The sequence below is a fragment of the Microtus oregoni genome, unplaced genomic scaffold, assembly GCF_018167655.1.
Source record: "Microtus oregoni isolate MIOR12 unplaced genomic scaffold, Mior012 000014F_ref0000157, whole genome shotgun sequence".
In the NCBI taxonomy this organism is placed as follows: Eukaryota; Metazoa; Chordata; class Mammalia; order Rodentia; family Cricetidae; genus Microtus; species Microtus oregoni.
In genome coordinates, this window is record NW_024543073.1 from 44871294 (window position 1) to 44883540 (window position 12247).

The 12247-nt window shown below is 44.3% G+C and overlaps 1 protein-coding gene across 1 annotated transcript in view; it reads left to right on the plus strand.

The window, feature by feature from the left end:
* Ttc29 (tetratricopeptide repeat domain 29) overlaps positions 1 to 11518 on the plus strand; it is a 127295-nt gene extending 115777 nt beyond the window's left edge. Inside the window, exons 10-11 of the mRNA XM_041663330.1 lie at positions 1888 to 2011; positions 11090 to 11518. Coding sequence (XP_041519264.1) covers positions 1888 to 2011; positions 11090 to 11518 — 553 coding nt within the window. The remainder of the gene's footprint in view (positions 1 to 1887; positions 2012 to 11089) is intronic.
* Positions 11519 to 12247: the final 729 nt, after the last annotated feature.

Consider the following 12247-nt stretch of genomic DNA (forward strand, 5'->3'; position numbering starts at 1 on the left):
TCTGTCCTATTGGAATCTAGAATTCTTTACTGTCCAGGAGCACTTCTTAAAATGCTAAGCACTTCTTAAAAACTTAAGTTGCGCCATTAGTAGGGGTAATATAGAACCACCTGTTTGTCTGCCCAGTTTAAAACTTAATCTGTGCTATTATTATGATAAATATGGTAGTTCCTGCTCAGCCTCTGCACAGTTCAGCGTGGTGGAGCCTCTTGTGCCTCTGAGCCACATGCATTGCCCCACTTCCAGGCACGCAGGGAGTCCACATTTCCATCAAGCAAACCATAGCACTTTACTCACAAACCCCATTCAAATGCTTTGTCTCCTGCAAGAGACGGAGGTCACGCTAGCAGCATAGCCCAGAAAGCTGGCATTTTAAAACCACCACTTTTTTCCTGCTGCGGCTAAGTCAGGAAAATCTCTCTTAAAGGAGCCAGTAAACAGCAAAAAGCTCTGTTGAGCTATATTTTTGTGTTTATAATTAAGCTCTCTCTCAGGTTTTTAAGTGGATTTAGTCCATCACATTGGTGCCAATTGTTGGAGGAGGTCGACTTGTTCCTCCCAGCCGCCGGGCTAGCTTAGCCCCAAAATAACCACACAGAAACTATATTAATTGAAACACTGCTTGGCCCGTTAGCCCTAACTTCTTATTGGCTAACTCTTACATCTCAGTTTAATCCATTTCTATTAATCTGTGTATTGCCACATGGCAGTGGCTTACCAGGAAAGATTCAGCATGTCTGTCTGACTCTGGCGGCTTCATGGTGACTCTTCTACTCTGCCTTTCTTCCTCCCAGCATTCAGTTCTGTCTTTCCCACCTCCCTAAGTTCTGCCCTATCCAAAGGCCAAGGCAGTTTCTTTATTCATTATCCAACAAAAGCAACACACAAACATAAGGAACTCCTATAGCACCAGCTGGCATGCTGCTATGGAAGGGAAACTCTCCGAAGTCCCCACCCTAGGTGAAGAGATACTAATGGCTGAGAAATGGGGGTTCAGTCTTCCCTAGAGACAAGACTTAGATAGGTTACCCAATACTAAGTGGTCATCCCTAAAATTATAGAGATGAGCAATATTAGATGGACCTAACAGGCTATGTATGCATGTATGTGTGTGCATTGTGTGCATGCACGTGTGTGTGTGTGTGTGTGTGTGTGTGTGTGTGTGTGTGTGTGTAAAACATTATTAAAGAGGAAGATATTATGAATTTGGGAGGGAGTGGAGGGGACATGGAAGTAGTTGGAGTAGAGAAGGATAGGGTAGAAATGGTATATAGAATTAAAAAAAAATAACTTAAGTTTTGAGTTTTAATTCATTGTATACCCAACAGAGATAAGCCATGTCTGGTCACCCACTATGTGCTGTAAGTCTGACATCCTAAGCCACATGCCTGTTAATGCTCTGTGTGCTGTAAGTCTACATCCTGAGCCACGTGTCTGCTAGTGCACTGTGTGTGCTGTAAGTCTACATCCTGAGCCACGTGTCTGCTAGTGCACAGTGTTGTAAGTCTACATCCTGAGCCACGTGTCTGCTAGTGCACTGTGTGTGCTGTAAGTCTACATCCTGAGCCACGTGTCTGCTAGTGCACAGTGTTGTAAGTCTACATCCTGAGCCACGTGTGTGCTAGTGCACAGTGTGCTGTAAGTCTACATCCTGAGCCACGTGTCTGCTAGTGCACAGTGTGCTGTAAGTCTACATCCTGAGCCACGTGTCTGCTAGTGCACAGTGTGTTGTAAATCTGACATCCTGAGCCACGTGTCGCTAGTGCACAGTGTGTGCTGTAAGTCTAACCATCTGACCAACACCCCACACTTTTTACAGCAAAGATGCAAAATTCCTTCTTTTCACAATGATGAAATGTACACTAATGGTTTTCCATTTTATTCCAGCCAAGGACAAATGACAGAAGCAATTAAATACCTGGAAAAGGTTGTGAAAATCGCAAGGAACAACTTCCAAAGCCTCGACGTGATACGAGCAAGCACGATGCTTGGCGACATCTACAATGAAAAAGTGAGTTGAGTGTCCCTTGTTGCGGACAAGCTTGCAGAGTTGGAAATCTCTCTCGCTTTATGCTTGCTGACTCACTAGTCAGTGTGGAAAATGGTTGTGATTGCGGGAGGCACAGATACGTGCAGGGCAGAACTAGAAATGCCTCTTTCCTACTCCTCTGGGGTGACACCCCACATCGGCAACCACTGCCGTTCAGTATTCAAGCTGACTGGATGGAGGGAGCAAGGTAAACATTTAAATGCAAAGGCACTTTGTGATAACTATTGACTCTTACCCGCTTACTCTGACATTCCTCTCTCAGTCCAAATTCTTATTTCTTTTTAATCCAGTTGGGAGGCCTACCAGGCAAAGAAATGAAAATCCTAAGAATGACTCCGCAGGGAATTTAGAGTGTGGTTTTCACAGCATCCCAGGAGCCGAGATTAGTAAATGCACAGTTATAATCCCAGTTTTACTGTATTCGGCTGCCCAGGGTCTCCGTTAGAAATTGTATGGGAGAAGCCTGCTTCTCCGGTTATAATTGCTGTTTTGATCATGAATCAGATCCATCATTTTTTAGGGTAATTATATTCTCCAACTGTGTTCATACACTCTGTGCTAATCTGAGTGCTCGGTGATTGAAAGCACTACCGTGGAGCCCACTGTTCGGGTGACAAGCCCAGCTCCTTCACTCGTAAGATCTGGGACCTGTGACAAGTTATTTACACTTCTAGGTGCTTTGACTTTCGCATCTCGTGGGGTTATTGTAAGGATTCAATTAAATGGCATGAAAGCAGAGGGCAACTCTGGAAGAAAGAACCCTGAGAGGGTGGGGAAGGAGGGCCGTAGAGGGGGCAGTAATCACGAACAGGGTGCCATGGTATATGCATATGAAAGTGTCATAAGGAAACCCAGGATTTATATACCAACTGAAATGTTAATTTTTTAAAAATCAACCCCAGGGGACTTGAGAGCAGGCTCAATGGTTAAGAGTCCTTGCCACTCTTGAAGAAGACTTTTGCCACCAAGCACACACACCTGGCAGCTCACAACTACCTACAACTCCAGCTCCATGGGGCCTGACACCATCTTCTGAACTATGCGGGCACATACGTGCAGGAGATACACATAAACTCAGGTAGTTGTGCACGCGCGCGCGCGTGTGCACGCGCGCACCCACACACACACACACACACACACACGGTAAATAAATACTGGGCCGGATTGGGGAAATGGCAAAGTCATTAAAGTATCTGTTTTGCAAGCATGGAGACCTGATTTCAGATCCCCAGCACCCGTGTGGGAAACAGTGTGTAGCGCATGCTTATAACCCCAGTGATGCGAGGGCAGGGCCAGTGGGCCAATGGAGTGCACTGGCCAGCCATGCTAGCCAAATCAGTGAGCCCAGGCTCAATGAGAGAGACCCTGACTCAAAAAAACAACATAGAAAGCGCTTGAGGGAGAAACTAGACATTGGCTATTGGCATCCATACATATGTACATACACAAGTATGTATACATACATGAGCAGGTACACAATTCATATGAACACAAGCATGCACTCCATGCAATGTAAATGCTGAGGAGAAAAGCAGTTGACCTTGGGCTAACCCTGTGTCTCAGGCTACGGCTCTGCTACTACTCTATGATGTCTGCGGTCTTCTGTTCCAGAGCCTCTGGGAGTCTGTCTCACTCCAAGTCTCCTAGATTCAAAGTAGCTGTAACAGTCCAATCCACACTCTTAACCACTACTATAATTTTTAGTAAAATGAGTTTCAAATGAATACAAATTCATGAACGTAGTGTTTTGTTTCGTTTCTGCTCTGAGGAAAATTTCTACAAGCAAGTCCTGGCCTCCCCTCCCATTCCTCTCAGCTACCTGTGGCTCCCCTAGCTCCTTTGCTCTCCACAGAAGAAGCCACCATCCCAGAAGTGACTCTAAAGGGAATTTATAATGGGTTTCTCAAATCACAAAGCCACCAGGATTAGTCAATGTACTGACAGTGACTCCATTTCTTTCCTTGCCCAGAGACTGCTGTTGAGACCCTGGGGAAGGGGCTCACAGTCTCAAGGCCTCCTGTCCCCTTGGTTTCCCACTTCACCTCCTTCACCTCTCCCCTGCTTTCCTGCCTTCTCCTTTGGGGCCTCCCCTCCTTGCCCTCACCTTGGCTGACTCCCACTCCATTTCTCCTTTTTCTACCTCCATATCCATCCCCAAGGACCTTCTCTTATGCTTCACCTGCCGTTTCTAACTCCTGGATCACTTCTGCTCCGTTGGTCCCCAAAATGGGGTTTTGTTTAATTTTCAAGATAAAGCGGTAGTGCACAGCCATGCCAAGACTACTCTAGAGAAGCTTGCGTCAAAGAGGGGACTGCACCCCACACTAGCTGAATTGACAACTGACTCCTTAAAAGGTTGACTCTTCAGAAATACAGTAAAGCACACATTGCTACGGCTTTCCTATCCTACCAAACAACACACTGAACACCTATATTCCATATGACAGCAATGCCAAGGGTCCACCTGTTTCCCTCATGACGGAAAGATAAGAAAAATGAGACAAACAGAAATACTATCTTTATGCTTTCATTTTCTCAAGTTTTGTCAAGTGTTTTTAATGTCACTAGTGTTATTTATTTTCTGGTGTTTGATTCTTTTTTTTTAGATTTATTTATTTATTATTAAGTATACAGTGTTTTGCCTACATGTATGTCTGCAGGCCAGAAGAGGGCATCAGATCTCATTACAGATGGTTGTGGGCTACCATGTGGTTGCTGGGAATTGAACTCAGGACCTCTGGAAGAGCAGCCAGTGCTCTTAACCACTGAGCCATCTCTCCAGCACCTGGTATTTGATTCTTAAACAGTTTAACTTGCAAATACTATAACAACTAAAAGTTAATTTTTGCCAATTTATCCTCATTATAAAATTTCAAGGATTCTGTACATTCACTTCATCTTTTTATATATGTGTACTTATATGTGCTTTATATATATGTATATAGTTTATTCAGAGAGATAGACAGACAGACAGACTGACGGATGATGGGTGGGTGGTGGATGGATGGATGAATGGATAGATAGATAGATAGATAGATAGATAAGCAGGTAGACAGACAGACTGATGGATGATGGGTGGGTGGTGGATGGATGAATGGATAGATAGACAGATAGACAGACAGACAGATAGATAGATAAGCAGGTAGACAGACAGATAGACACTATATTACTTTTCTGCTGTTGTGATAAATGCCATGACCAAGGTAGTTTATAGAAGGAAGGGTTTGTGTGGGGTTATGGTTCCAGAGGTATATGAGTCTGCTGCCATCATGGTGGGAGGCATGGCAGCAGATTTGTGTGGCAGCTAGATCAGAAGGTTGAGAGCTCATGTACGAGACCAAAAGCAGGAAGCACAGAGAAAACTAAGAATTGTGTCTGAGTAAAGACTCAGCAAACTGAGTCCTTGAACACTCAAAACCCAACCATGGTGATGCACTCCCTCTATCGAGGCCACACCTCCCAAGCCCCCTAAACAGCAGCACCCACTAGGAACTAAGCATCCTGAGCCAATGCTAGGGCATTCTCATTCAGACCACCAGTGAAAGACAGACAGACGGATGGTTCAAACACACAAGTTGATACAACACTTTGGTAAATAGTCTTAATGACAATGACAAATAATATAACACTGAGCACATAATTTTATAAGCACGTGCACTTCAAAACAAAGCTTGATCTGCTTCTCAAATTGCTAAAGTTACATTTAATCATTTCTCATTGCCACGCCTCACACTGACGTCATTTTAAAGCGTTCTGCTGGCGATGGCTCATGCTAACTTAAATTTGTCCCATCATTCCTTCTCGGGAGTGATACTTCTCAGTGCAGTTTGAAAGGTAGTAGTTCTAACAAAGGAGATTAATTAGAACCGAGTGATGGCTGCTATTTTAATTTTCTCTAAATTCTGCAGAATCTCTTTCTATGAAAACATTGACAATAAATAACTTAATACCTCTATACTTGGTGCCTGCGGACAGTTCGCAATTATTTTAAGTGCTGCTATACTAGGTACACAGCTGAATAATCCCATAAGTTACTTGTGAAAGTAGGAATTAATGCCTTCCTGGAGGGAGATTATAGCAAGGCAAAGAGGATATACCCTGGGTTTTGTCCACCTGATTTTGAAATGTGCCCAGTTGATAATTAATTAAGACATTGGGTGAGTTAGTTCCCAGTTTCCTCACCCAGTTGGCAGTAACAAGAAAACTTGACACCAGAGGCAAGCACCTATACCTGCTATGACATCTGAGCAGCCCTAATAAGTGATTTTCTACATATTTAAGACATCTATTAGAAAACAGTACTTAAAATGTTGGAATAATGTTATTATACCTGTTAGTAAATGTTATTGTACTTGAATTGAAATGTTTTAAAATTTTGAATTTTCATACAAACCTTAAAATGCTAAGTGATTAAATGTTTCCTGCAATGTTGGCATATTCATTGAGTAACCAGAGTGTGGCCGATATTCAGAGAATGTCTAAGGGGGTGTATGAAGGGTGGAGAGGTGGCTTAGTGGAGGAGCCCACACGGCTCTTCCAGAGAACATTAATTAGGTTCCCATAGCCAGCTAGCAAACACCTGTAATTCCAACTCCAGGGAGATCCAATGCCTCTGGCATCTGCACTCATTTGCAGTTCCATACATCCACATCCACCCCACATACACACACACACACACACACACACACACACACACACACGCTGGATTGGGCATCGTAAGATAAGCATGGAGCACATGATAGAGTTCCCATTGCACACTGAGTACATAATCACTGTCTGTTCCTTGATATATCAAGCTCCTCCCTCTTCCTCAAGCCCAGATTCGCAGCCCTTTGGCTGTTTGACATACTCACCCTGATCTCTTTAGATATAAACTATTACTGCTAAGCCAGTTCATCTTCTCTCCCTTCAATTCTACCTCTCTGCCAAATTCACAACTCCAAATCCTCGCCCTCCCCCCCAAGCTTCTAGCCTTGAGCATCCATCCATCTGCTCACTTTGCACCTGCACCAGATCCCTAGTAGGCATGACAAACATAACACAATAATAAACACCACTTTATCCATCCTCCTCTAGTAGACATGGCAAACATAATGATAAACACCACTTTATCCATCATTCCCTTTGTTCAAAGTCCGCCAGCCATTTTCGCCCTCCCAGATATACCCTCTCCAGTAAGCCTGTCCGCGGCAGACGGCAGAAGCTACGTCCTCACCCTGTCCTGATCTATGAGTCGGCCTCACCCGACCTCTGACCTCAGCGCTCCCTGATCTCTCCTTCACCAACTCCACCACAGCCAGACTTCTCAATAGTTGTCACACATTCAAGGCTAGTTCTGACTGAGCGTGGGAGCCTCAGCTGGAAGGTTCTCCCTGGACTGTTCTCCAGTTTCGGTTTTACATTCTTGCCATTTGGAACTCTGTGTAGTTCTATGTGCTGCTGGTATCTACCCTTGGTGGCCCAAACAAAAGTGACCACTGGGAAACTTCATCACTGCTGTATTTTAATAGTCCCTGCTGTGTTTGTTGCATGGTTTTCTTGCCTGCCTTGCTTTCTTGCTGTTGTTCTGTTGGCTAGAACATAACTTTTGTGAGAGCGGAGACCCTGTCTGCAGTTCCTGCCTAAGAAATGAGCCTGACGCACTTCGGAAGCAGAAGGGCGGCAGTCCACTGACCTCATTTGGGGACCAACGTCACACCACTTGAGAAAGCACTGTCACTTCTGAAATCCCACACTCTTTCGGTCTCCTAAAGTATCCTGTCACTTAGAAAACTTGTCCCGAATCCTTAAAAACAGATCGGACGTGGCTGCCACTCGTGAGTCTTGCACCTGTGAGACCCTTGTGCTATGTTTTTTGTCAGTTTGACACAGCTAGGGCCATCTGGGAAGAGGGAACCTTAATTTCTCCTCAGATTGGCATGTAGGCGAGTCTGTGTGGTTGGGGTCGGGGAGCCCACCTGTCCGTGGATGGGGCTACCCCTGGGTAGGCTCAGTGAGACAAGAGCAACAGTAAATAGAGTTTCTTCCTGTCCTCTGCTTCAGTTCCTGACTGAAGTTCCCACCCTGGCTTCCCTTCATGATAAGCTGTAAGCTGTAAGGGGAAATAAATGCTTTCCTTCCCAAGTTGTTTTGGTCACAGCGTTTAATCAGAGCGATAGCCACAAGCAGGACAGCTTCCTACCGGCTGTCGTATCTCCTCCTTTCTGCCTTCATATTGCTGGGGCCGCTGGTCCTCTGACCTCTCCAAGTGTGCCATGGCGTGTGCAAGCCCACACTCACACACAAGCACATCACACATGGGCACACACACACGGGAACGCACACACACACACACACATACGGGAACGCACACACACACACACACACACACATGGGAACGCACACACACACACACGGGAACACACACACACACACACGGGAACGCACACACACACGGGAACACACACACACGGGAACACACACACACACACACGGGAACGCACACACACACACACGGGAACACACACACGGGAACGCACACACACACGGGAACGCACACACACACGGGAACACACACACGGGAACACACACACGGGAACACTCACACACACACACGGGAACGCACACACACACACGGGAACACACACACACACACACATACGGGAACGCACACACAAACACACACATGGGAACGCACACACACACACGGAAACACACACACACGGGAACGCACACACACACACACGGGAACACGCACACACACACACATGGGAACACACACACGGGAACGCACACACACACACGGGAACACACACACACGGGAACGCACACACACACACACACACGGGAACACTCACACACACACACGGGAACGCACACACACACACACGGGAACGCACACACACTGAGAGAGAGAGAGAGAGAGAGAGAGAGAGACTATTTACCCTTAGAAAACACCCATTTTTTTTTTTTTACTTTTCTTGTTAGATCTGTAAGAAACAGAATACACATGAAAATTCTATTATGAGCTTTGTTTTATTATCTATGATGTCACTGAGATCGCACCCTGGAACTGTCAGAGATTTCAGAGTGCTGGTTGGGGTTGCCTTCTCATGGATGGAATAATGAATATATAATTTGCTGCACGGCTTCAAGTTTATATTTAAGATTGTCAGAACCGATTTCTAGAATAATTAGAAATTTATAATAGAGATGACTTGAAAACAAAGATGAATTTTAGAAGGTTATACAGAATTTGAGGAGAGATTACATTTACGTAGTAAACTTTTTTAAGGATTAAGAATGTGTAAATACGATAGATACTAAGGAAAACTCATTCCCAAAAGGTATGTTAAAAAAAGATAGTATCTGAAAAGAACAACTATTGTGTTTACTTGACTGTGTGTTAAGAGACATCTTCATTGTGGTTTATGACAGTTGTTTGTGGTTAGTTTGAAGGGATTTTCCTGTTTTAGGCAGAAAAAGCACTTGGCTTCAATAAGGCCCAATCACCATTTTAGGTGGTACTGCGTCCTCTAAAATCAAGCCACCTGTCCCTCTTTCTCTTGGTGCTGAGTTCACTGGTGCCGTGCAGGCTCACGCATAGTGGCTACCTCACGACTCAGCAGATGAATGACGGTTCATCTTAACCTATATTGGTAAGTCATCCTGGAAATATAAATATGTGCCCATTTGTTTATAGCCCTTGATTTACCAGATTCAAACTCCCAACCTAATCAATAAACAACCCAAAACTCAGAAATATAACTGGAGCAATTCGATGCTTCAATTTCTGTTTTTTTAAACAAGGCTATCCTTGACCAAATTGTGCTTTTTTGTGTAGTTTTCCTTTCTCATTGGTATCTATCAAGGATGTCTGTATTTTCATTATCTTTAATATGTGTCACAGTTCTCAATCATATATAATTGGAACAGATACCACCTTTCATTTGTTTTAATTAAATAATCTTTTCTGATTATAAACCTTTTTATGATTAAAAAAGAATTGCTTACAGCATCAAATAATAACCATTACTTATACAATATGAAGGTGCTTCCTGTCAACAAGCAAATTTGATAGAAGGAATTCTTTGACTAGGGAGTGCACATAGACTGCCCTATGGACAGGACATGCAGTGTTGCATTGCTGCATGGGAGAGGAAGCGCTCATCACGCTGACAGGTATCTCTTATTCAATCAGTGTGACCACTCATCCAACTGCTCCACTACACAGAGGGCCTCGGAGCTGAAGCTTCACCCCATCTGTGCAGGTGTGCCCACCCCATCTGTGCAGGTGTGCTCACCCCATCTGTGCAGGTGTTTGGCATGGAGATGTATCCATGGTGCTTTGAATTCCCACTTCTTTTGACAAAGTGTGGGAATATGGCTAAAAATTTTATTGTAAAAAAATTCCTCTCCTGTGAAAGTTTATTTTGAAAGGAGTATACAATGATGTTTTAATTATCTCTATTTTGTCTGTGTGTGTCTGAGTGCTCAAATGTAGGGAGCACAGCTGTGTGGGTACACAAGCGTGTATCTGCAGAAGCATGTAGAGATGAGAGGTTGAAGTCATGTGTCTTGCTCAACCCCTCTCACCTTTGCTTTGTTCTAGCCATATTACAATGACATGTTTTAAATTTAGACTCTCCCGTGTCCTCAGCTAAACGGCAGCAGGCGCATCTAAGAAAAGAGAAGCCATGACCAGAGTTGGCAGAGAGATGTGTCTGTCAGTTGTGGCCACCAGCTTGGCGCCAAGGGCCTTCCTGCTACAAATGAAAACAAAAGACAATTAAATATATTTCACTGGATAAATACAATGGTATAATTAGTAAAACTGTTGAAACTGTGCCTACTTCCTTCCCCTGCTGCTATGCACTTCAGTGTTTCAGCCATAGATGCAGCTTTTAACCAAATTAATCTCAAGGTTCTGACCATCATGTGAGCTCTGCTTACGGAAGACGGCCTTTTCTGATGAAAGAAACGGGTGTGCCGAGGTGAGGTGAGCAAGTCTGTGAGATGGGCGAGGTAAGAAATAAAACAGCCTTCTCTCTTTCTCGCTAGGGGCAGTACAGCAAGGCTTCCGAGTACTTCCAGCAAGCTTTCAGCACCACTGTGGAGCTCATGAAAACAGCGCTGATGGATGAAACCAAAGTTCACTATGGGATAGCCAGAGCCCACCAGCTGATGCTGACCATGACGGGTTACATAGAGTCTGCAGATATGGACAGCCTCAACTGCCTGCTGTCCTGGAAGGAAAGCAGAACGCAAGTCAAATACGACCCCGTTCTGGGTAAGGCTTTGGCTTTTAGATTTTGCATCATTCTTAGTAGCCAAGATATTTGTGTTGGAAATGTTTATTCGCACGTTACTGACTTGAATTTGCTTGGTAATTTTGTTCTTGTTCTTTGGTTACTACGTTGGAAGCTGGGTGAGCTCTCCTGCTGTATCTTACTGGCAGTGTTTAAGAGAAGCACAAAACAGCGGGAATGATGTGTCTGCCAATCATTCTCCACTCCTGAGCAGGAACTTCCCAGTAATCTTCGAGGCCACACTCTGTACCGACGGGTTGTAAGGAACAATTTACAAGGAGTAAGGCGCGTGAAATCAGCCTGTGCCTTCTAGTACTATCCGGTCGGACGGCGCACAGATGAGAGCAAGTGCAGACACGCTGCTTAGATGATGTGCTTCACCGATAATGGTTAATGTTACTTTTATTGTTTTGAGTTTGGAAAATATTTTATAGCAATGCCCCTTAAACTACTTTTTCTTATAAATAATTATATTATTTTATTATAAACAGCTAGGTTAGTATAAGGGTCAGCTTCATGTTTTAGCTTCATTCGACTCTAGGCGACTTCAGGTCACCAAGCTTGGTGGGAAGCACATTTACCCACTGAGCCATCTTACCCACGCTGAATACCAAACTTTTTTTAAAAAACTCATTGTTAGATCCTTGAGAGCTCATTCCACATCTTGGAATTACCTACATCTTAGATTTTCATGGTTTCTGCCCAGAATACCAGGAAATGACCCATGTCAGCTGTCATACACTGAAAAGGGTCAGCCAGCAATTCAGTGTCTCAGTTTGTCTTGAATAAACTCTTAGCATCCTATGATACTGTGAGAAAAACTCTCTTGCGGGGAGAGAGGCTGGAAAAGCCACGTTCTGATGGGTTCCAGGTGTGTCTCTCAGTGCCTAGTGTGCAGCTTCTGAAAACT